We start from the raw sequence: 25,708 nt of genomic DNA, 5'->3' as shown, positions 1-25,708 counted from the left end.
CATATTTCTACTTAAATTGCAAACTTACATTCTTGTTTTATATCTGCTTCACTTTCAGTGTTCTGGTTCTCCAAGCCTTCTCCTAGGTCTTAGGTTAAACATTGTATCCATCTCTATATCTGAGCCTGTATGCACAGGAACTCTGGGAGCTCTCTGTACTTGCAATTCCCACAGGTTCCACTGTGCTAAAAGAAGCTGTTCAAAGGCAGAGGCTTTGTTTTGACAAGGCACTGAATTGGTCAAGGGTTTATAGGTTAAGATCAGAGGGGAAGCCAACAAGAGGAAGATTAAAGTGAGCCTTCACCAGACTTGGACTGAATAAGTAGAGAAAGCAACTATCACCCTTGAAGAACTAGAAGCTTCACTAATACAAGCCTTCTTTCTGAAGGAGTACTTTAGTACTTGGACACATGATAAAATGACAACCTGTCCTGGTAGAAGTCCTACAGAATGCTCCTGGAGATTTTAGAAATAAGTTGATGGGAGTATTTGTATATGCTGGGTAAGTTGACGTGGGAGGTATTTAGCTGTACCTGCTATTCACAGCAAAGAACTGGCTAGAAATGCAAAGGTTGAGAAGTAGCTGTCATTGCAACATCGATGAGATTGAGATCCTGAGTCACCTAATAAGCAGCAGAATAAAGATTCAGACTTCAGGAGAGAAGGCTTCAGGTTGTTCATTGAGCTGGTTGGTAGCATTTTGAAGGACAGTAGAGTTCATGAGAGCTAATTGCCTCCATGGACAACCATCTTAGAGAATGAATAATTTATCCCAAAGTGCATGAAATTGTGTCAATGTGGCAGGAGGCCAGCACATATGGAGTGGGAGCTCCTGAAATCCAGAAAGTGTGCATATAACTCATGAAAGCCACCCGAGCTTTCAAGACACCTGAGAAGTATATAGAAGCATTGCCTGGATGTGTGGGAGAACTGGGAAAGCCTAAATTTGTTTGGAGTTGGAATTGACAGGGAATTAAAAGCTGCAAGCAAGGCTTCCACTGGTATTGGCAGCAAAGGTAAAATGAAGGAAAATTGTAGGTCTTCGGCAAAATGTTGAAGGGAGCCTAGTGATGAAAAAAATGAAAAAATGTCTGAGGCACTCAATGCCTTTCTCTTGTTTTCTACTGAAGAGGTGTGCTGTCAGGTCTGCCAAGCCTCTTTTTTGAGGGGAAGTTTGAGGGAGTGAATTATTACAATAAATTTGCTTAAGGACTGTTTTAAGCAGTTGAACATATGCAGGTCCATGGGACGAACAGGATGTACCCATGGGTGTGGAGGGAGAGTCATGGTTTAACCCAAGTGGGCAACTAAGTACCATGATGCCACTTGTTCACTCCCTCCACTCAGGTGGGATGGGGAGAAGAATCAGGATAAAGTAAAGCTAGTGGATTGAAATAAGAACAGTTATTTAAGTGTTGAAACAGAGTAAAGTATAATAATAACAATTTTAATGAAAAGGAGAGAGGTACAGATAAACAAAACATAAGGAAAAGAAGTGATGCCCAGTATAGGTGCTCAGCACCTGCTGATCTGTGTCCAACCTGTGTCCCAGCAACGGTCAGCCCCTCACCAGCAGCTCCCCCAGTTTACACACTGGGCAGGATGTTTTGTGGTGCAGAGTATCCCTCTGGACAGTTTACAGCTGTCCTGGCTGTGCTTCCCTCCAGCTTCTTGTGCAGCTCCTTCCTAGCACAGCATGAAAGACTGAGAAGTCCTTGACTTGGGGTAAGCACAACAGAGCCACAACCAAAGTATTAGTGTGTGATTAAGATTATTCTCATCCTGGATCCAAAATACAGTGTTGTACTGGGAAGAAAATGAACTCAGGACAGGGAGCTGAGGGGTGCTAGTGTGAGACCACTACCTGTCCTCAGAGAGTTGTGGATCCCAATTACTGGGGAAGAAAGCATGGCACACATTTCCGTGAATGGCAAGAAAGAGGTTTCAGGAAAGTAGAAATTGCTCAGCTCCTTCCTCCCTCTTTGTGGTGAAGGAGACCTAGGATATGAGGCACCTTAAAGGAATTGAGAACAGCCAGGGCAGATAAAACAGAGACCAACCTGATGGGTTTTTTATAATCTAAGATTATTTGCTTTGCAGAGAACTTGTTGATTTTGACTTCAGGCAAGATCTTTGTATGGTCTGAAGTATCGTTGTCATAGCCACTATGGAGAGAGGTGTACTGTTTGGGTGGAATTTAAAGTGAGTGAAAAATTGGCTGAAGCAGTGAGCTTTGAGGGCAGCAGCCAGTGGTTGGAAGTCTGACAAGTGTCAGTCACTAGAGGCATTTCTTAGGACTGTTCAACATATACACAAACAGCCTGGCAGGGTGGAATAAATCTTGTTAAGTTTGTGGATACTACTGCACTGTGGGAAGGGAAAATGGTCAATATGTTGGAAGGTAGGGGCTGTTCAGCAGGATCTCAGCAGGTTGGAAAAATACCTGATGGTCAGCAAATGCAAATTCTGTACCTGAAGTGAGAGAACCTGTGTGTCATAAGGACTGAAGAGGGTCTGGCTAGAAAGCAGCTGTGCAGACAAGTCTTGGAGATCCTGATACTACATGAAAAGTGTTGAGACAGGTTCTCGCATACAGAATTTATTAGCAGATCTGTAGCTGATTGTATTGCTTCTAAGGGTGACAGTTACTTTTTTTTTGGAGGAAGAGAGATTGAAAAGGGAAAACTACCACTATTGGCTAGCCATAAAGGCTAGTAATGGGTTCCCTAGACAAGCATCTTCCCCCAGAGTGTCCTCGCCAGTGGAGCAGGTGGTATCCCCTAATATTCTTCCCATAGTAACTGTATGGTTTTCTTCATAACATGCTCAGACTTCCTGTGATTTTGGGGCTTTTTTTCTGCTTATGGTGCTGTTGATGCTGATGGAAGTGTGCTTTGCTGAGGGGCAACTGCTGTATGTGGGTCACGTCTGAGGCTTTGTGTGTGCATATAGTGTGTTGGGTCTTCCTGTCAGTGTCAAAAGTGATGCGGTAGGAAGTTAGGACAGAAGCAGGAGGGAGTGATTCCCATGCAGGTTGCAATTGCTTTCCAACACTACTTTGGGGGTCTGTAAGTGCAAGGCTCTCAGTTGTAGTGGAACAAGAACTTAGAACAGGAATAATCAGGAGAAATGCTACCACAGCATGTGCAGGGAGAAGTAATGAAGCCACTTGTGGAAAGCAGGAAAGTGGTCTTTCTCTTTTTGTGCCACTGGTGGATGGTATCAGGAATGCAGTATAATTTGGGGCTTGACAGTACATGAAAGACACTTAAAAAGGGGACTAGTGGCTAGAGCACAAGATGTGTGATGAGAGAATGAAAGAGCTGAGTATGTTCTGCTTGGACTAGGGCAGGAAAATTGGATTGTTCCCCTCAGCTCTCACGTGGTAGGTGGAGGTAAGATTAGAATGGAATTAGGAACCGTTTGTCAAACAGATGAGAAGCTGCAGGGGTGGAGTAAAGGGGATTCCAGACAGGTTTTAGGACATGGCTATCATACTTAGTGTAGTTGAACATTGAACCAGACTACTAAAAGGTAAAACTCTCCTGTGGATTTTTTGAAACTTGATATGAGATCTTGGGCAGCCTAATATAAGTTTGAAGTTGATGCTGCTTTGAACACGGTTTGGACACAAGTGATTGTTAGAATTTCCTCTGAAGCTTAACTGTTCTGTGATTTGCTAAGAAAAACACTTAACAACGGGAGACATTTAAATGCAAAACATGCTCTGTAGATCTGGAAGTGTTAATGGTTTGTCAATGTAAATGAGTGTGTGACACACCTTGTCATAAAGTCTTTTTATTTAAAGAAACTCAACTTCTTAGGCTACATTTTTCCATTTCTTTAGGCAGCAGAATGTCAGAAAAAGGAGTCCAACAATACATCAGATGATGACAGCTGTGAGAAGGCTGAACTAAATGCGCAGCAAGCATTTGTTTTTGGGCAAAATTTAAGAGATAGAGTTAAGGTAAACACACATTTGTTCTCTTAGTCAAGAGTTTATGAAGTACTGTGAAGCTACTGTATGAAAGGGTTAAAACCGTTTACATGTATGCATGTAAAATTAAAAGCTATGACCTCAATGGAGTTGACTGTTTAATAAAACTAGTTTTCTGGACATTTAATAAATGAATTCTGTTAAATAGCATGAGAAGCTTTTTCAAGAACAAGTACATCTACTGCAATAATGAGTAATGGCTAAAGCTCAATAGAATGTAGCATTTTCTCTTATCTTTTGGGTTAGAATGAAGTTGAAACGTGGTCCTAAAATGCTCCCATGAAACCAAGACTTCACAGAAAGATGGAAAAATAGGCTAAGCCTGGGCTCCAACTTGCACATAGAATAACTGAGTTGGACTGTTAGTACTTCCTGTTGAAAACAGGTTTGCTCAGGTTTCCTAGTGTAATAAAAGAAAGTGTGATATTGGGACACAGACTTACCTTGTTTTATTGTAGAAAGCATTTGTGGATGAAACGTTGTCTTTAGGAAGAATGAGTTGAAAAATTTGTGGTCAGTTATTAAAATTTATATATACTTGATTCAAGTTATTGATGTATATACTATATATACTTGATTAAAATTATTGATAAATATTTGTTCTTTGTCTAGCTAGGAGATGAAAGTGATGAAACTGCTGATGTGCAAAATGCTGGCCTTCTGACAGCAGATATACCTTCTGCAACAAACTATTTTCTGCAGTACATCAGTTCCAGGTGAGACTACAGAGAAACCGATAGAAGAGTTTTCCTTACTCATTATTGAAAATTTTTTATGTTTCTGCTCTTTACTGGATGCAGGGCTTAGACTGGGTCAGTGGGGATCCAGACTTCTCAAGAATGAGATGGCAGTCTTCAGGTCTGGGGGAATCCTCAATTATCTCATCAAGGGAGATGCATTTGATACTATTTATTTGACCACATCCTCACTGAAACCTCTTCAGAAAACCAACAAGCGTGACATGAGAAGTCTTCTCATGAATGATTAGAAACACTGATGGACTGAATTTGAACTACTTGTACAATCTCATGAAGATCTCTATTGATTTGTGTTGTTCAGTAGGTTTTGTATGTGATATGGATAAAAGGAAGAATAGTTAAAATTTTTTCATGATATCAAGCTTTTCACAGAGGCCTGTATGAATAAGTAGGAGCCTAACTGTGGGAGGTTTTTTGAGAGAACTTCTGATGAGGTGACAGTGTCAGAAGATATGTGATGCATAGGTAAAGTGAGGCAGCCAGGAGAAAACTGCGAATTCTATCTTCTGTGGTGATGAGCTCTGAGCTGACAACCTTCACTTGAGTCTAAGGTAGTGATACAGCTCTGAAAATGGTAGCTTAGTAGTGATCAAAAAATGAAGTAGCGTACAGAGTGAGAAAACAGGAGATACAGAGCTGTGAATTCTAGTAATAACTGGATAAGTGTGAGGGGAATTCCCACCAAGAGTGATGAAGCAGAGTCTCTGCTCCTGGAATAAGCTGAAATTCAGATTGAGGCAATGAAATAATTGTAGGAGAAGCACCAATACATGCTTTCTTTGTCCTTACATTTGGCATTTTTAAGATTCACCATGTTGGTGTTCATGCAGGAGGCCGTAGGCAGTTTTGCAATCGATAAACTTCTGATGCTGAACTTCTCAGCACTGGAGACGTAGAGAACACCTTTGCTCTCCTGATGCCAGATCAATGTCTTTCCAATAGACAGAGTCAGATTTGTTCAATCAGATTTGGCAGACAGTAACTACTAATATGTGGCCTTCAAGTACTGGAATATTTTTTTCATATTTTTCAACTCATATGACATCTACTGTCATCTCATTTGAGTCTTTACTTTGGGAGGATTTATTCATGGTGGATCAATTGCCAGAAACCTGGTTTTGCACTTGTCTTACAAAAAATAGTGTCTAAGGGGAGTTGGCTCTGGTTTTCAGCTGAGATGGCAAAGCATTATGGTAATCAACTTGTAAAAGAAAGCTCCTTCCTTTGTGTAGCACTGTCAATTCTTTTAAAAGTGTAAATGTGGTGGGTGGTGTGGCAGATACTGGTAGGCCGCATTGCATTCCCTCTCAACATTTCGAGCTCAAAACTGTGGTATTTAATTCCCTTGGTAGGTAAAGCTGTCTTCCACTGAGGATCTCCTTTGTTCTAGGAATCTCCTTAATCAGAAGTAGAAATTCTACATGTACAGTTTAAAAGTTTGTTTGGTTTCACTTTAATCACGTAGATGTGAGTCCTTATTTTCCAAACTTGGTGGAATGCACATAGGCTTGATTCAGAACAGTCTGCCTTTTGTATGTTCATTTTGTGAGCAAGCTGGTTTCTTAGAAAGGTATGCCTGATGGAAAGGGACAGAAACAGTGACTTGTTAAGTCTTTGGAGTCTGTAAAAGAATAAAACTCTTGTCCTTTCTAAATAGGATTTAAAATCTGTTAATAAAAGTACTAATGAAAGGAGGAAGTAAAAGCTGAGATTTGATTGTGAAACTTCTTCAAGAGGCTGTGGTATAGCAGCTAGTCTGATAGAAGGCATTACTTGTCCCTGCTACCTTTGCTTCAGTTACGATACTGGAAGTGCTTTTGTTTTCAGTTCTTGCCCTTTCTGAGGGAATTGATGAAAAATGTGTAGTTGTTCAAGTCTGTGCATGTAGAATACTGTTTAAAAAAAAGTATGTTACATGATTAGACAGTAAGCCCTCACTTAGCATTCAGCATTCCTTTGTATGTTATTAGTTATCTGAAGGGGAAGATTTTTACAGAGGCAAAATAATTTGTTGGCATTCTGAGAAAATTCTTATTCTGTAAAGCTAGAATGTTCTTTCATGTTAAATTGAATTAATTTTTACCTATGTTTGTGTCTACCAGTGCTTACTTTTTTAAAGCCAGTGACAATCACTCACTTTGAGAAATTTTATTAGTAGAAAATTAGAGGTATTATTTTCCATCATGTAAAACTTGTCTTATTTATTGGGTTTTTTATTCAGTGTAGAGAACTCTAGAAACAGTGCAGATGCATCTGGCAACAAGTTTGTTTTTGGACAGAACATGAGTGAGCGAGTCCTAGTAAGTATCCACTGCATATATGTTGTAATTTTGTGATCAATTTGTTACGGATTCTCACTCTGGAACTTTGAGAGCCTTTAATTATGCTTGTCACTTGAGTATGGGGTTTTTTATTCAGTGGTTTCCCTTGAAGGTAACTTACTTTGCAGCAGGGGAAGTTCATTATGAGCTGTCTGTCCAGCCATACTCTCCAGGATTTCCCTGCCAAACTCTCTCAGTGTGAGGAGATTCAGTGCTCTCTCTGTAGTGCATGTTGAGTCTTGTGCATTTTATGGCACAGCTTGTTGCTTTAAGTGGCTATTGGAGTATAAGTATTAGAGGGAATTTTATATTTAGCCTCAAAATTGAGAGCAGTGCAGTTGTGTGAGTCCCCCCTGGATAGGATTTCAAGCCTAGCAGTAGAGCAGATGCCTCAGGACTGAGGTGTGATTCTGGAAATGCTGTTTATGATGTACCAACCTAAGGAACGCATCCTAGTACTTCACTGTTTCCTGCTGTTGTTTTTATCCCTGTGCTGGAACAAAATGGAAACATTTAATGCTGAGACCTAATGAAGCAGGAGTTGAGTCAGTTATGCCATGAGTAGCTGTAGATGAAATTGACTTGCTGTGTTGAATAAAGCAAGTAAAAAAGCCTCAGAATAAGGATTGGAATTTGATATCAGTTTAAGGGAAGAAAATTTGAACTGGTTTTTAGTTCACACTCCATTCAGTTCCTTGCTGAGGTAGTAGGATAGCTTTAACTGTGAAACTATTATCCATGAGATTCTTTTTTTTTTGGCCCTACAGTGTATAAATACTGGAGGTGCCCTCAGTACTTGGTTACTAGCCCTGTTCTGCAGAATTAGCATGTATTTCTCTCTTCTGTTTACCTCCTCTTATTTTTGTGATAGAGTCCACCAAAATCAAATGAAGGTAGTACAGAGAGTAATAAGGAGAATGCTGCTACAGAGTCTGGGTCTGAATCATCTTCTCAGGAGGCCACGCCAGAAAAAGGTGAAAAAAAAAGTATTGTATTAGGAATGGTAGTTAATAATTTTTTAAATGGTTGTATTTTTCAATATCCTGTTACTTTTCAAAAACATAGGATTATTATGTTGCCTTTACTGTCTCCTGTAAACCAAAGATACAGGCTGGGTGTGGAAATTTCTGGATGGTGTAGATCCTCTAATATTAAGCATGTATAGGCTGCACTGTTTTTTTCATTGTCATTCTGTGGTAGTGGGATTATCTTCAACAGAATAAAATTAGAAGGAATTAACAGAGCTAGTTGTAGGACTTGGTAGAGAACATAGAAGAAATGTGCCAAACATTTTTTTAACAATTCTGTTATATTTCAAATTACAATTTCTGAGTCAAACGTGTATTGCATTGAGTGGGTGCTCCACATGTTGTTTGAACTTAGAATTGTTTGCTGGATTCTGTGACTTCAAATTGTCAAGATAATACTGAAATTCTGGGAACTTGGGTTTTCTTCAGTAAACTGCTTTCAAGCCCAAATGAAAGTGGAAAATAAATTGCACTTGTGTAGGCACAAAAATAAATTGTCCATGTGTAGGCACAGCTGTATGGCTGGCAAGAGTATAAGTACTGCTGGAGAATCTACAGATAAGCAGGTGTCCATGCAAAGGTTTTGAACTATTGTGTGTAGGGAAAAAAACTTCTTGAGAACTTCTCTTTTGTCCTGTATGCATGTAAAGCAAGTATTAAAAGACAAGCGTTCATTTCTGCTTTAAATTTCAATCATTTTTTACATGTTCTATTAAGGTCTGTCTTCTGTACTTTTCAAAAGTCTCAAAATTCTGGTGTGCTTGTGTGAGACCTTTGTACATGTTTTAAAATTTTATGCTAATCATTCTCAGACTCTCACAATGTTGTTCAGCTAATAATATTTCAGAATCACTGGCAGAGTCTGCAGCAGCCTATACTAAAGCAACAGCAAGGAAGTGTTTATTAGCGAAGGTAGAAGTGATTACTGGGGAAGAAGCTGAAAGTAACGTGTTACAGGTAAGAAACAGAGTAGAGGAGCTTTGAGTTTGTGGGATTTCATATGGATGTCTAGTGAATGCACACCATCTGATTCCCTAACTCAGCCTTCTTCTATATCTCTAATGTATTTTCTTGTGTTAAAATGCAAACTTTATATCAGATCCTTATTTATTAGCTTGTTGTCCATAGTTTTTCAATTTCCTCTTTCTGAATGAATTTTTCTGTATGAGTCATTCAGGTGTATCTTAAGCATACTTTCCTGAATCCATCACACAGAAGCTTCTGTTTTCTAAGAAACAATTATTTGAAGAAAATTTAAATTAATTAAATATTTTTAAGTTCTTTAATCATTGTACTACTGAAGATTTTCTAAAACTTGGAATGGACTGTTTATGCCAACAGTCTAGTTTCTTGCAAAATAGAAACTATATCACTATATCACTCAGGAATTTGTTTGAGCTACTTAATTGAATTAGTAATTTTGTAGAAGGATATTTAGTCATGACTTAAACTCCTGATTTTAATAATGATATATTTAACATTGTGGTTATTCATTAACTTAAATATACTTACAAAATCCAGTATATCCTTAAGAAAAAGGGTTTTAATTTAAAATTAAGTGGTACGTTTATTTTTTTTCCATCTCTTTATCTTTCAGTGATAGTGTGTCTTTTTTCCTTGAGGTACTTTGTTTCTCAGAGTTTGAACTGTGTTATTTTCAGGAATAGCTTTCTTTATTCTTACAGACAGCATGCTCTATTCTGGCACAAACAGTTTTACACTGTCTGTATCTAATGCCTATCAGTTACACTTGTATTACCTTACAAAATGAAGCTCTGTAATGTTTATATTCTTGGACTTGTTTTTACCAGACATAAATGGTCTTTAAATGGGTCTTCTGGTACGTCTCTCTTTCTCTGTAGTTCAGAAATGTCTGGAGGCTTCACATAATTGATCAAGACACTGAAGAGATAAGAATCCTGTTTCACTTAGGAAAACCACAACTTTTGGCAGTTGTATACTTAATAGAGGACTGACTTGCCTGAATATGCTGTAATTTAATGGATCTCTTGCCTAACTTTAATTATTATTTTTCTTGTGAGATATAATGCATTAACTTCCAAATGAGATTTTGTACTGGCAGAACTATGTTAATATTGCATAAACACATAGAGCTAGATGTTTTGGGGTGAAGAAGATGGTAAATGGGGGAATGTAAATGGAAGTATCTTTTCCACTTAGTGCATGCTCATCTGTGAGGAACTTGAGGGGGTGTTGGTTTGGGGTATAAAACCTCAGCAGTAACAAAGAAGTTGGATTAGAGAGAGCGATATAGAGTAAATATGTTTGGCGTGGAAGAAAAAGGGAGCTTGTAGGTCAAGAAGGAGTATTCCTACTGTTGAAAAAAATACATACACCTTTTGAGTTTTATAACCTATGAATCCTGCAGGGAGGCAGTAAAAATACTTCATTTATTAAAGACTTTGTGTGGTTCAGGCTTTGATAATGACTTGGTAATGAGCTAGTGTCTTTGTTCATCCTTTGCTTCCTTACGGGAAGAATTTTGCTTTGCTTTCATTGAATTTGCTGGGTCTTCCCAGCAACAAGTACCACCTTCACTGGTGCAATGTGTACCTAAGGCTTTTAAAAGAATTGACTGATATAAAGCAATCTCTTATGACCTTAGGTTTATTTTGTGAAAATTAATACCTTACCTGAAAATTACTTGTTTTGATTTTAAGCCTTCTTATTCTTTAAGAATATATAGCTTCTTTTAATAAAACCTGATGAAAACAGACAGCATATTTTGAGAAATTTATTGCAAAATAAAGGATGACTGTTTTGGTTTACACAGCTATAAACAATTAAAAATTCCAGTGTGAAATCTGTATATTTGTTTAACCAAATGTAGGTGACTGAGATTACTTCATGATTACTTCAATCAGCCACTATGCAATAGAGATGTTTTCTGTTACAGATTCAGTGCAAGCTGTTTGTATTTGATAAAAACTCTCAGTCTTGGGTGGAAAGAGGTCGAGGACTCCTGAGACTCAATGATATGGCCTCAACAGATGATGGAACATTACAGTCTCGACTGGGTAAGGGGAACCAAGAGAAATGAGATACTGAATGACAGTCATGCTATTTTCACAAGGCTCTTTCTTGACACATAGCAACATTCACTTTAGTTTGTCTTAGCTCCAGTAATGCAGAAGCAGTTTGGACCTTTTCTTTTGCTTCAGTTAGTGAATATTGCCTCCAAAGAGAGTATCTTCATACCCTTCTATTGTGGCAGATGTTCCAGTTTTTCCCATCATAAAAGCAAACCATGTTTAGTAACTAGAATATTTGCCTAGAAATTTATGGTAAGATCTTTCAACTCTGGCTATATTGGACGGGTTGCTTGTAGTGGGGGAAGTCTGTTTGAATAGTGCATGATTGTTCAGGCTGGCAGGAATGTGCATTAGCCTAAGGTTATCTGCTCAAATACAACTACTGAATTTTAATGTATTAACATATAAGGCTTCAGACTAAATAGCTTTAGACATTGCTCATAATCTTTAATAGCCTTGTTACAGTTTAGGCCCAGCCAGCAGCCATGCCCCTTGTAGCATTTTGCACTCCCCCTCCAGCAGGATCAGGGAGAGAATTGGAAGTATATGAAAGTTAAAAAACTCATGGGTTAAGATAAAAGACAGGTCAGTAAAGAAAGCAGAAACAGTGCATGCAAACAAAGCAAAACAAGAAATGAATTAATTGTTTCCCATGGGCAAGCAGGTGTTCACCCATCTCCAGTACAGCAGGGTCCCATCACACATAATGGTGACTTGGGAGGACAAACACCATCACTCCAGATATCCTCCCTTTCTCTTCTTCCCCCTGCTTTATATCCTGAGCATGGTGTTATATAGTCTAGAAACTCTTGGGTCACCTGTCCCAGCTGTGCCTGCCCCTAACCTCCCGCATACTCCTTGTCAGTGTAGTATTATAAAAAGCAGAAAAGGCCTTGGCTCTGTGCAAGCACTGTTCTGCAATAACAAAAACATGTCTATTATCAACCATATGTTCAGCACAAACCTAAAACACAGCTCCATACCAGTGACTGGGAAGAAAGGTAACTCTACTCTAGCCAAAACCAGCACAAACCTATATTCTTCTCATTTACAGTTGTGACAAAAACCAAAGAGGGGCTTATTTGTAGGAGGACAGAAACCTTTATACAATAAAAACTGTCTTGACTATTTTGAGCTTCCTTATGTGTCTGTTTTCCACCTAATTGATCTTGTAACTTGGCTTTAGTGATGAGGACTCAGGGGAGTCTCAGGTTAATCTTAAATACCAAGCTCTGGGCTCAGATGCAGATCGATAAAGCCAGTGAGAAGAGTATCCGGATCACTGCCATGGATACAGAGGACCAAGGAGTTAAAGTTTTTCTTATATCAGTGAGTACTATTTTTGTTTATGTCTTAACCATTTTAATAAATACTTACTTCAACTGTAGTTGAGGTAGCATTATCATTTTTCTTTGCACCCTGCACTGTCTTAACATCAGCCCTGCCCCAAAGACAAGGCACTTGGCAGATTTGCTTGTCTAACAAGTCTTGCTAGTTGTGAACCAACACCGCATCAAAGGCTGCCCTGGGAAGCCAGGTTATCCAAAGCATTGCCTATGGAGTCATGGGATCTGTTCCACACATACTGAGACTCTAACTATAGTTTATAGTGTTTAATGCAGATTGTTTTCTGATACAGGAAAAATGGTCATTATTTCATGGATCTTATGCAGTAGTTTAACCAAATTAGATCTACTGGAACTTTCAGCACAGGAAAACTGTCACTGTCTGCAGTGAAGGAGGATGATAGGTGCCTGCTGAAAAGGAAACACTAAAACTGTCAAGAACATCATATTAGTACTTAAAGGATACACATTTTAACTTTTATTTTCTATTGAATATTATTTTGTTTAGTATTTTGATGTGTATTAAAGCAGTAAAGGACAGTGAAAGTGATTTCTGTGCTTGCTAAATGGGGAACGGCAGTCCCGATCAGAATTACTAAAACACTCGGGATCTGATCATACAGTCAGCAAGGAAGAAAGGTCATTCTCTAATGCCTGCTAAAGCACTTACAGATTTGGAGAGGTCTGAACATGTTATTTTGATTTATGCTGATGCTACACAAGATGTTGCAAAAGAATTAGTGTTTCTAGGGATCAGAAATTGAGAGCATCAACAAATGGTCAGCATTCCCTGTGACATTAGGTTTGTGGGGCTGAGATCTGGAGTCCCAGAATGGAACTTAATGGTACCAAATATGCATTGATAAAGAAAAGTGAAATTATTGGATAATATTTTCTCCATACTAGATTTGAAAGTTTTGAGTTAATCTGTCATCAGGTTATTCACTCTTGATTTTAGTATTGATAAAAAGTATCTTGTTTGGAATTATTTCTTTATTACAGCTCATTGCAGGGGAATTTTGCAGGCACAGAGATGACAGATTCAAGTGTCAGATGGGACGGATGGAAACTATTTTTTACGAAAGATTTCGACAAGTTGTCAAAAATGCTTCCCTCTGAAACAGAGACTGTTTAAAAAAAAAAATGAACAATTGCCTGCCTGTCCATTGAGTTTTCTCATTATATCTCATATTGAAATTTTATGCAAGTGCCTCATAAAACAATTGGCTTGATTACAATTAACTAATGTGTGAAGTTGAATTATTGACAGGCTGGCAAAAGCATGCAAGATTTTAATTGAAGGTCTTTTTAATATGAGCTTTTGGGAGGTTTCAGGAAAGCTGTGTGATTCCTGTGTGAAGAAGGCTATGTGAGATCAAGAAGTACTGGGTATGTTAGCCAGAGAAAGTTGGAACTAAGCAGAGGAATATACTCTCACCACCAGAGTTCTGTATACCTAATGTCCTGCTGTGTGTACCACAGCCCATTGTAACCGGTTTGAAAAACACTTTATGAGAAAACCGAAAAGTATATTGTGAAATATGGCATGACTGGCATGTATTATGTCAGCAGTATTTTGTGTTATAATTCTATGTACCTTTTTCTTCTTTCTGAATATTAAAAAATGCAGGCAAGCTCTAAAGATACAGGGCAGTTGTATGCTGCATTACACCATCGGATCTTGGCCTTGCGCAGTAGAGTGGAACAAGAGCAAGAAATCAAGAATGTAGCACCTGAGCCAGAGGTAACGCAGTCAAATGAGGAAGACAGTGATGATGATGATGTCATTGCACCTTCAGGATCAGTTGGAAGTGGTAAGGAAGACAGTGTTGTGTTTCCTGTTTCCCATGCATCTTCCTGTGTCATTTCTTAAGGCAGAACTGTGCTCTTCACATATGTCTATGGAGTAGGACTATTGCACAGACTTTCTTTTTGAATGCAACTACTTCATGATTCTTCTCCGAACTGGTAAAAGGCCCCTCTGCTGCCTCTGAGTTACATGCCACAGTTTAGCAGAGGTTATCTGTGCTTTTTATCATTTACAGGCTTTCTAAGGGTAGTTCTGAGTTTCATTTTTGCTTTCATCATGGCCAGGAGTTGCACCTAAAACCTGTGTCCTGGTTTGAAAGACAGGTGTTTGATAAGAAAGGCAGGAACCTCTCTTTGAAATGGAGAATGTAGACCCCCCTCCCTCAAAATTATTATAATTTTGGAATTAAGGGTGTCTCAGGCAAATATGTGGGGATAGGAATAACAGTTCTTTACTGATACATACATATATGTATGTATATATATATATATATATCAAGGCAAACAAAACAACAACAACTATGAAATTAACACCAAACAGAACAGGAACCCAGTAACAGTTCTTTTGATTGTGGACACCTTTCCCCTGTGGTGCAGGTCCCATCCCAGCTGGCAGGCAGCACTGGCCAGCTCCCGGTGAGCAGGGGGAGATGCGGTGATCCCGTGTGGCTGCAGGGGTGCTGGGGGTGATGGAGGCTGTGTCCTGGATGGGAAGGATGGAGGAGAGGCTCTGCTCATGGATCTTTGGGACCAGTGTCAGTCCTGGTGTTCCAGTAAGATGCTTTGAGGTGGCAGGCTGAAGCAGGAGGGTGTCTGAGCAGGGGAGTGTGGGGTCCCACAGCCGAGGAAAGGCAGCAGTGAGGTTTTCCAGTGACCATCCTTTACTGAGCCAAATGAGGGGGAGAGCGAGCAGCTGCCCACACTCTCCTTTACCTGCCCTCTGTTCTTCAGGGTATTCTCCCTCTTCTGCCTCCCCCCCCTTACCCCGGCCCTGCAAGAGAAACTCCAAGAAAGGGACAGGAAGTCTTCCCCTCCCTTTGTCACTAGCCATCTTGGCATGCCAATGGGAAAAAATTCCAGATAGAGAGGGGGGGAAAAAAAAGAAAAAACCAACCTCCAACAACCTGAGATCAGTAGACAGCATCCAGACTGACCTTTCAGTGGAAAGCTGTTTGGAAAGCAGGTTTACAAAGGGGCATGGAAGGAGTGTAATGGATTTTGTGCATGAGGAGGCCATAATTTATGAAAAAAAAACTAGTCTTCAGTTTAAGGAAGGCTTCCTTTTGTGCTCTCAACTTGGAAGCCATCTGTGCTTTGCTTTCTTGAGGCTGAGAACATCCAGCCTTTGACAGACCTCCATCCTGGTTCACAGAAAGGCAAAAAAGGAGGAATGAATATGAACAAAAGCAGTGGGAAGATTGAAGAGGTTGGAAACTGGGTTTTTAGGGATTTCTAGGGATGCTGCTGGGATTCCTGAACCAATTAGTCAAGAACATAAAATTCTACAGTAGACAGGTCTTAGTCTGGAGAAGGCATATGCAGGGCAGGGGAGGAGGAATTCTGTAGTTCTCATCTCTCATTGAACACCTGGATATGAGACTTCTGTAGGATGCTTGGGATGGGTCTCTTACTGTAAGGCAAGAAACACAAGATCTTTCTTATGACCAAGAACTACTTTTATTGTTTCAGGTCCTAATGATGAAGGTGATGGGCAGAACGTTGGTAGCACATAGCAGATGTTAGCTGATCTGCTTGCAAGGCTGCTATGAACACCATCTTGCAGGCATCTCCGGATACCCCAGGCCAGCGATTATTTCAGGCAGTGTTGAAAGCTCCAGGACTTAAGACTGTGCATCTCTATTCTGTTTGTTTGGGTTTTTGGTCTGGATCAGTAGATTCCACACAAAAAAAAAGCAGACTTGGAAACTACCTGAATGTGGTTTGGGACATTAAAAGCTCATCATATTGATGAGCAAAAAAAAAATAAAAATCCAACCCCAAAACAACAAAAACACAAAATGCAACCACCCCCAACCATTTCTCCTCTTCCTTGTAATTAAAATGGCACATTACAGCTTGTCACAGCTTTTCATTGGAACCTTTTGACTGTTTCTTCAGTAGTTCATGTCTTGCAGGTCTCCAAGATAGAACTTTCTGACACGGTTCCAGCTCAAATTCTGCTTTTATAACCCCTGTTCTCCTTTATGCAGGGAAACCCAGTCCTCACCAGCTCCTATGCTCACTGGCTGCCCTTTTGGGTTCCTTTGTGGCTATTTTTGTTTTGTGGGGTTTTTTTGTTTGTTTTTTTTTTTGTTTTTTTTTTTTTTTTTTGTTTTGGTTTGGTTTTTTTTGTTAGTTTTTGTTTTTTGGGGTTTTTTTTTTTTTTTTGGACTGCAGATGGGGCAGGTTATGTTTTTACCTTTTAATTTTTAATCCCAACATAGATTATGGATGTGGATGCTATTGTTTGCTGTCTAGTGGTTTTAAACAGAAAGAAACAAAACATTGTGGTTCACCAGAAAAGCTTTTTTAACATGATAATAAGAGACTTTAAAGTCTGAAGGACGTTTTGCTAACTCCTTTTTTCTTCCCATTTCATTATTATTTTTGGGGGATTTATATTGTGGTGAGACTTCTTTTATTTTCATTTTTCAATAAGATGTTCTTGTGTGTTGAAAAAGTGAAACTATTGTTTTGTACTGTTCTTTTCTGTTGCTATTTAAGGGAGAGTTAAGCCACTATATATAATAGATGTTGCATATAATTTCTTAGAAAACTTTGTTTCTGCAGGAGGCATACAGGTTAAACCTTCAAAAAAGTTAATGACAAAGCAGCTGTTAGCCCTTGGAAGAATAAAATGGGCTCATATAATGAGCTCTGCCAGCCATTAAAATAAATCTGTATAATAAAGCAGCTCTCATTTAATGGCTTGATTCAACAAGCCATTTACGCACCTGCCTGACTTAACTGTATGTGAATAATCTTACTGAAGTCAGTGCAACTCTTCATGCTTAAAGTTGAGGACATTTTTTAAAATCCTGCTGAATTAATGGCCTTAAATAGAAAATTTGACTTCTAACCCTTCCTGTCCCTGTTCTGTTTCCTAAAGTCTTGCAGCATGAAGAAGATAATACTGCCAGCCTTGACTAGTTTGGGCTGAAGGTTATTGTATTCTGTTCCACCACAAATAAAAGCAACAATGTGTTTTTCTGTGTGTAATTCTGAAGTACTCCTACTGCAACCATAACTCACTTTTTTTTAATTTGGGTGTTTTTTAATAATTTTAGCCTTTTGTGTGAAAACTGAGTTTTATTTTCTTATTGAAATATATGGTAAGTTCTATTCTAGCAAGGTTGGAATTTGGTAGTCACCAAGTTACTTTCACTATAAATTCCCCAAATTTTTCCATCTCCTTTATAAGTAGTTTGCTGATAGATAATTTCTGACTTGCATGCTTGCTCCTTTGTAGGATAAGGATCTAAAATGCACCACCTAAAAGAAAATGAAAAGGGAAGAAGCATTTGATGTAGCATTAATTGAAAACAGAAACCCAGGTTAACTTCAAAATTGAGTATTCAAATAGCAAAACAGTCCTTATTACCTCTATTTTAACTAAACACACTTTTCACTGGCAGTTGAGAACATGTCTACCACTGTTTTCTGTTAACCATCACTGAAGACCTCACTGAAGGCTGATGCTGTTGGGACAGAGGGTGCTTTTACTTTTCCTGATATCCAGTTGAAAGAACACCTGTGATTACTTTTCTGGCAATTGAAAAGGGCTGATGATAAGCTGTGCCACTGCATCTTGATTCTCTGGATTGTCTGCTCATGCCTTCTTGAATTTTGGTTTTCTTTTTCCCTCCTTAGAGTTATGGGGGTTTTTACCAATGAACAGACCTGTTGCTGCACCCCCTACTCTTGCCATGCTTCAACAGGAACATGGCATGTTCCTTAGTACCCACCACATGATTGTTTCTGCATCACAAGGTTCTGGGGACTTCCAAGTAAGTGATCTGTATTTTTGGATCTGGAATCATTTTACATTGTTGAGATACTCAGATTTAAACTATTCTTTTCAAATACCTTTGCACCATAAAGCTGTTTATTGTCAGCAGCTTGTTCATAAGGAAAATTAATAAAGTGTCTTGGCCATCATGGCCCACTTCTGGGAAAATAGGCTTTATTTCCTGGTCCCAGGCTCTTTGGGGTCCATGTTGAGCTTACTTTGAAGTGTTTTACCTAAAATGAATTGATGGTGCATGAGGATTCAGAAAAATTGAATAAGCATGCTTGCTTTGGGGTTCGGTAGTACATCACCTACAGCTTTTTAAAAAATTTGGCAACTATTTACTGATAGAGATTTTATTTTTGGCCAGAAGCTTTGCATAAATGTTTATAGTGAAGGCAGAATTGTGTTGCTGTGCATCCCAACAGAATTGACAACGGATTGAGTTCAGGCCCTGCCCAGCAAGATACAGTTAGGCCAAAGCAAAACCCTAATTTAGCTTTCTGCTTTAAGCCTTATTAAGCCAGTGACAGGCAAAAACAGATGATGCCCATGTGTCTCAAAAGCTGTATGTAAGACTGTCATATCAAAATGTACATGGGAATTACATTAAAACCTGTGTTAACAAGCAGGCAAACAAAACACCTTGAGCCCTGCATTGTGTTTCCTGTACTGAGCAGTGGCTGTTCGAGAGGAGGGTAATGGTGACCAGCTTTGCTGCCTTGCAGTAATCTTCCCCTTGATCTCACTTCTGCTCCATCTTTCCCCTGAGGCCTCCTGTGAACTTTTGTGTGGTGTTGATAATTCCTGTGTATAGCCTGTGTGGCTGCTGACCCAACACAGGCACAGCCTTTCAGGTTTCCAAGTGGCAAAAAATATACTGAAGAGTATAGTAAAGTCGAAAGTGCTTGCAGATGACTCAACAGTGTACTGTGGCAACCAGGAGGGCCAGATATGTCCTGGGGAAATATCAGGCACAGCCAGGCAAGGGAGGAGATTATCTCTGCTCTGCACTGCAGAAGCCTCACCTTGAGTTCTGGGGACAGTTTTGGGCACCACAGCATAACAAAGGCCTTAAGCTAATAGAGAGTGTCCAAAGGGCCACAAGGATGGGGAAGGGTCTAAGGGGAAGTTGTATGAGGAGCTGCTGCGGGCACTTGGTTTGTTCAGCCTGGAGAGAGAGACTGAGGGGAGACCTCAATGCAGTCTTCAGCTTCCTCGTGAGGGGCAAGTATCAGTCTCTACACTCTGTGACCAATGACAGAGCTTGAGGAAACAGCGTGAAGCTGAGTCAGGGGAGGTTTACCTTGGGTATCAGGAAGTTGTTCACCCAGAGGGTGACTTTAGAACTGGAACAGGCTTCTCAGGGCAGTGGTCATGGCACCAAGCCTGAGTTCAAGAAGCATTTGGACAGTGCTCTCAGTCATAGGGTGGGATTGTTGGTGTGCCCTGTGTAGGGCCAGGAGCTGGACTTGATGATCCTGATGGGTCCCTTCCAACTCAACATGCTCTATGTTTCTATGAAAATGTTGCTAGAATGGTGATGTCACTGAAACCAGAAGTTAGCCTCTTATCCGTCAAATAAAAAAAAAAAAAAAAGACACCCACTAGAAATGCAAACATTAAGGTAAGAGAATGTTGTAACACAACATCTTTCTGTAGTCAGTTCCCAGGGCATGATACATTGCTTTAGAGAAGACAGGGCAAGAAATTATCAAAATAAATGCGTCTTCAGCCATCCTGCCCTAGAACTAGGGTGGGAGGTGACCAGATTGTTAGAAGCCTGCAGGAGTAAAAACCCTCCAACTTTGTAATGGTCTTCTCTGTTCCCTGAAGTATCAGTTGATGCCATTGCTTGGGTATTACTGCCCTCAAATGACTGTTCTTAATATGTCCCATTCTGCAGTTCAACTGGTCTCTTGTTCTCACAGTGAGTGTAGAAAATGGTTTATTTACTTTCTAGAAACATGTTACATATTTCAAAATTTACCATCTTTCCCATAATATTCCCTGGTTTTAGGAATTCTCGTTATAATTGCCATAATTTGTCATACGAGATTTCATTAAACTGACTTTTCACTGTGCACTTTTTCTCCCGGTGTTACGTGGTCTTTCTGTGCACTGGCTGGCTTAAATTGAACTCTGGTCCATCATGTGGGTAACAGATTTTCAGACAGGATGTTATAAAGATGTTTTAATTTTTTGAGAAGATTTGGGGTTTTTTTTCCCTCCTGTGAAATCAGGACAGACCAACACAGGTGCGAGAGAGAATTGCTAAATCAGACAAAGTCAGTCTTTATTCTTTTCTGCTAGGTGAAAGTACAGGTATCTCATTAAGAAATACTTACAGATAATTTCTGTAAGTAGAAGTCTCATTTGAAGATAGTATTCAGAGCTCCCTTTTGGCTACCTCCTTTCAAGGACTTCTTTCCAAAACTCTTCCTTTTGTAAAGATACAAAAGCTGAATTTGTCACTGGGAGCACTGGTAATTCTGTTTACATGGGTGGACAGTGAATGCCTTTTCCAGGGATATCTGTGAATTAAATGTGGGGTTATTTTAAATGAATCACTCCTGATCAAATTCTGGTAGCTTACCTTCAGCTTCTAATGAAACTGGAAAGCCAAATGGTGATGTTTGATTTCCTCCTCCTGTTCCAGAGAGCAGGAGGTGTCATTGAGCCCCCACTGCAGGGTGTCTACTGCTGGTAACATGTACCTGAGCATCCATGTGCTGACTGTACACTGTCCTCTGAAAAGCATCTTGCTGTCTGTAGTCCATTTAGCAGACATGATAAATTGCTGTTCCAGAGAATTCAGAGCACAACTTCTGCTGCGGACAGGAGATCTATTGGATAAGGCCCTACAAAAATGCTCCCAAGAGGGAAGGATGGGGAAATGTCTTGAATGCAGTTTGCTGTTGGATGGTTCTGCCATTTCTGAAAAGGTTTTGGAGATAGAAGGAATGCCAGTTATCTGCAGCTTGTAATATGATGGCAAGCCCCTCCCCCTGTTTAAGGGTACTAGTATTCTGTAGCAGCAGTTTTGTTTATCAGCAGTAAAAATATCTGGAACCAAATTACTGTTTTAAGTGTAATGTTACATTAATTAAGTGTTGCTTTCCCTGGAAGTTGCCTGTTTATAGTAAGGTAACTGTTCCCTCCTATTGCAGCAGCTCTCTGAACCACGTTGACTGCCTGGGGAGGGTCTGCAGCCCAAGGATATGTATCTGCTAAATAAACCCTACCAGCAGTGTGGCAAGGTTAAGTGCAATCTATCCATGAGGCAAGTTGAAAGCTGTACACACCAGGGTGCTTAGTCTTGCATCTGGAGGTGTTGTACCTGCTGCAGAGCAGAAGAGATGTGAATTCTCTGTCCCACCTCTCTTGTCAGTGGAAGAAGCATTATGAGTACTACATGGGATACAGCCTTAGAAGACTTTCTACAAATGCTTGGATCCCAGAAAGCTATTTGTTAATTGTGTAGAGTAATGGTGTTGCTTAATGGTAGAGTGTTGCCCTGTGCAAAATTCAGTGGCTTCTGTATGTTTATATTGGGGAGAGAGCATTTGCAGCGTACGCTGCCCTGCACGTGAGTGTTTACTCTGTCCTGCTGCCTGGAAGGGTCACACAGCTATTCATCCGATGTGCTTAGGAAGAGCTTTGGAGAAGGGGCAAAGCTCCTTCTAAAAAGCTGTTCTAAAAAATGCTTCCTGTATTAAAGCACCAGGGAGTGCCTGATGGTGGCATTGGTTCTGTGTGCAAGAACAGCAAGCTCTGGCACGCAGAGGACTATGTGCCCAAACCAAAGGACAATAGAAGGCCCTCTGTTGTGAATGCAACTCACACCAGCTCCTGGCGCTGACAGCTCTAGAATGGAGGCAAATTTCCTGTTGCATTTTGGGCACACCACAGTACGTCTCTGGTGTGATACAGCCCAGTGCAACTGCCAAACCCTGGCCATGCCCCTTCTCCTTTCCCTGCTGCTAGGGCTCGTGAACCCCTGACTTTACGGGGGATACAGTGCTACAAAAAATTCCTTTGGATAATGAAGCAGTAGCATCCAACTCCAGCTGCTTTGGGGTCCTATTGCAGAGAAGAGGTACTGTGGGGGACTCAGCATCCTGGAAAATGCAGAAATCAAGTATTTAATAATGCTCCTCGCATACAGGGAAAAGAGGTAGGGAGGTGACAAAGCTTGAGCTAACCACAATACACTTATAGACTTGACTCAGATCTTGGAGTTATTTCAAGAGTCAAGAAAACAGCTGAAAGAGCTTTGCTTGAAGGGATGTCACTGATATGGAAGATGCATTCTAGTGTCTTTACAAACAATTCCATGGGTGAAGGTATGTCTTTGAGATGGGTCATAATGTCTCTTCTAACTTCAAGCAGCAGGTTTGTTACTGAGCCCAGACAACCTGACTCCTGAAACAGGCAAGTGAGGGACTCTGCACAAAGCTGAACTTCTGAACGTCGGGGTAAAACACCAGGTTCAAAGGGGAATAGGTGGTAGGTGGTTGGGGAAGGCTGTACCTTCCTAGTGCCTCAGCCAATGGGGAAAGGAAGAGGGCAATGTGCGGCCAGGAGTGTAGGATAAAAGGAGAGTGTGCCCTCTGAAACCTGAAGAAAATGCTGTGGGTGCATGCCCCAGTGGACTCTCTGCCTTTATTCAAATAAAGTTGAAGGACTCCTGTGTCTCCTTTATGGACATTGGCTTTTCATAGCATGATGTTTCATACAAAATGGGAACATGTCCAGGTTCCTTCTAATGTCCAGGTCTGGCATGCGGAAAAAGGAGCTGGAGGTGTGCATCACTCAGTTTTAGATCACCAGCTCCCTTCAGCCCTGGCTGGCATCGGGCAATTGGTTGGGTACCTGAGACCCACAGAGGGACTGGGGAGGTCCATAAATACTCCACAGGAAAGGACCACTGGAAATCTCACCAGTGAGTACACTGAGAGCTTCAAGGAGTAAAATGTGGCAGGATGCCCAGAAGGGGCAGTAAAGGAAAGTTGTGGAAGGGTCTCAACTCTAGGGCTGATGAGCTCAAAATACCTCCAGAGGTTCCTTTGGAATAAGGTTGGGATGGTTTGCATATTCTCCCAGAGGCAAATAAGGACATGGATGCCAGGAGGAGGCAATAAGGAGAACCAGGGAAGGATCTTGGCAACAGGGATGGTGTTGGTTTGAAATATGATTGGTTGAAGAAGAGTGTGAAGGAATATGGTTAAGGAAAACAGAAAAATATGATAAGAAAAGAGACAGTGAGGACGATAGGTTCTCTACCTTATCTCCAAAATCTGCAGTCTAATACAGGGCCAGCTTCAAGTCTTTTGTATTCCTTGCTTCGAGGACAGGGAAAACATAGAGGTATTGTTCCTACACCCCCCGGTCATTATGGAGCCAGGTCATTATGGAGCCACGGTGAAGGATTTGCATTTGCCTGCTTACTACTCACGACTTAAGGGGGGTTTCTCTATGGAGTGCCCAGGCTGGGAGCAAGAGTGCAGGACCAGCAGCTTGGGCTGGGAGCCTGTGGAGAAGGTGTGGGACTGAGCCAAGGCTGTGGGGCAGCCAGGCTGCTGTTCCCCCCAACCTCCATTTGCCCATCAGCTGAGCTGTGCCAGTACCTGGTGCTTTACAGAGCTTGTGGTGCTGGCAGAGCAGCCTCCAGGCCTGGACAGGTGTGCTGCAGGGGTGTCTGGACACTGGCAGGACAAGGACCAGGCTTTGGTGTAAGAGACAGTGTATCACCAAAGTTTGGCTTGATACAAAAAGGGATTTTGTTTGGATCGCCAGGGAGATGCGTGATTTTGCAGAGAGTTCAGAGACTGTGGGAGGCTGAGAGCCCATAGGCAGCAGGAGCATGGGCTAGAGAGGTGGCAGAGTGGGCTCTTGCAGGAATTGATTAAAAAGGCACATCAGGTATATAAAAGATATGAAAGAAGGGATGAGGAAAAGGTAAAGAAAGGTACGGGCACGGATAGTGTCACAATTTTTGCAAACCCCAATGGGAAAAAGTGTGAAGGGAGACCCAGGACTAAAGGGAAGGGGGTGGCCACCAGGACAGTGGTTGATATGGAATAAATGTGTCTTTTGTAAAAAAAAAAAAAAAAAAAAGAGAACATTAGAAATGGTTTGTTAAGGGTGTCAGGACAGGATCTCCTATTGCACTGGGGGATTCCATACTGGAGCCCTTACTGGATGAATAAGTTTCCTAGTGACATGGGAGCCTCTCTGTCCGCTTTGAATTTTATGCCAAAGTGGGGACAGTTGTCCGAGTCTTCTTTTGATAAGTGGGAAAGATGAGCAGGTACGTTTTATTTAGTTGCTGTTGCTGAATGTGGGAGATGGGTTTGAAATACAGGAGTTTCTGTTTGTCCCTAGTTGTAACTGTGTTTGCCAGGAGGGAATTTGATGACTGAGCTGGGGAATGCAAGTTACTGACCTGAGAAGTGACAGAGAGGCTAGTGCTGTTGTGCTGATAAAGCTTATACTAAAGTGAACCTAGAAGTGTGCATAGTCCCAGTGGAATGTGGAAATCTGGATATAGAGTCTCTCCCTATCCTCAGATCACTCTAGCGGTAATCTGGACAGCTGGTATCTAAAAAGCAATACCCTCTTTCCAAGGGAAGGAAGGAAGGGGTTGCAGCCTGTTGCTCAGTGCCTGTTAAAGGCAGATCTTTTGAAGTCATGTATAACACTCCCATACAGTGATAGATGCTAGGTATGCCAGGTATACAGAGCCATGTATAACACCCTGTAATACTCCTATCCTGCCAGTTATGGTGCAGGACCTAAGAATAAATAATGAAACCCAGGCATTCTGCCGTCCCAGATCCTTATACCATCTTGAGCCAGGTTCTCTCCTGGTACTGCTACTGTTCAGGACTTGATTTAAAATATGCTTTCTGGGGATGCCCACTTACAGAGCATAATAAACAGTATTTTGCCTTCAAGTGGGAACAAGATTATTTGGGCAAGATAGTAAGCAAATTTACTCCATCCCTAGGAATTAGGTTATTGCAGTATATGAAATACTTACTTCTACTGGGAGAATGGGAGGAGATGGTAGGGGAAGCCACTGTGGTTTTCTGGCTGGAGGGGGGCTTGGAGTGTCTGAAAGGAAGGCACAGGTGATTGACAGAAAGGTTGAATGTTTGTGGCATATTCTGAAGGTTTTCAGTGTATTGGCCCAGAGGGGGTCCAGGGAAACTTGGAGGAGCTGTTACCCAGGGCTGAAGGCGGGCTGTGACTATTAGAATTAATAGAGTATTGCAAGAAAATTAAAAGAAAGGTTGGCCAATGCCCTAGCTTTAGCTCTCTCAGGCCCGGAAAAGGAATTGGAATCTCCCTTTACTCCCTATGACTCAGCTGCTGGGGGAGG

At 40.8% G+C, this 25,708-nt stretch overlaps 1 protein-coding gene across 4 annotated transcripts in view; it reads left to right on the top strand.

Annotated features, from left to right (window-relative positions):
- The window catches only part of RANBP3 (RAN binding protein 3), a 62,059-nt gene extending 45,668 nt beyond the window's left edge, over positions 1 to 16,391 (top strand). For 2 of the 4 annotated variants that reach the window (XM_062510176.1, XM_062510179.1), the window contains 9 exons: positions 3,848 to 3,967; positions 4,610 to 4,713; positions 6,977 to 7,055; positions 7,948 to 8,050; positions 8,937 to 9,061; positions 11,022 to 11,142; positions 12,344 to 12,486; positions 14,134 to 14,317; positions 16,002 to 16,391. In XM_062510176.1, coding sequence (XP_062366160.1) covers positions 3,848 to 3,967; positions 4,610 to 4,713; positions 6,977 to 7,055; positions 7,948 to 8,050; positions 8,937 to 9,061; positions 11,022 to 11,142; positions 12,344 to 12,486; positions 14,134 to 14,317; positions 16,002 to 16,045 — 1,023 coding nt within the window. In that variant the 3' untranslated portion in view covers positions 16,046 to 16,391. The remainder of the gene's footprint in view (positions 1 to 3,847; positions 3,968 to 4,609; positions 4,714 to 6,976; positions 7,056 to 7,947; positions 8,051 to 8,936; positions 9,062 to 11,021; positions 11,143 to 12,343; positions 12,487 to 14,133; positions 14,318 to 16,001) is intronic. The other 2 variants (XM_062510177.1, XM_062510178.1) reach the window with 2 other exon arrangements.
- The last annotated feature ends 9,317 nt before the right edge of the window (positions 16,392 to 25,708 follow it).

Source organism: Cinclus cinclus, chromosome 28 (assembly GCF_963662255.1).
Source record: "Cinclus cinclus chromosome 28, bCinCin1.1, whole genome shotgun sequence".
Lineage (NCBI taxonomy): Eukaryota > Metazoa > Chordata > Aves > Passeriformes > Cinclidae > Cinclus > Cinclus cinclus.
The sequence above is the reverse complement of the archived record's forward strand: the minus strand, read 5'-3'. Positions and strand labels throughout refer to the sequence as shown.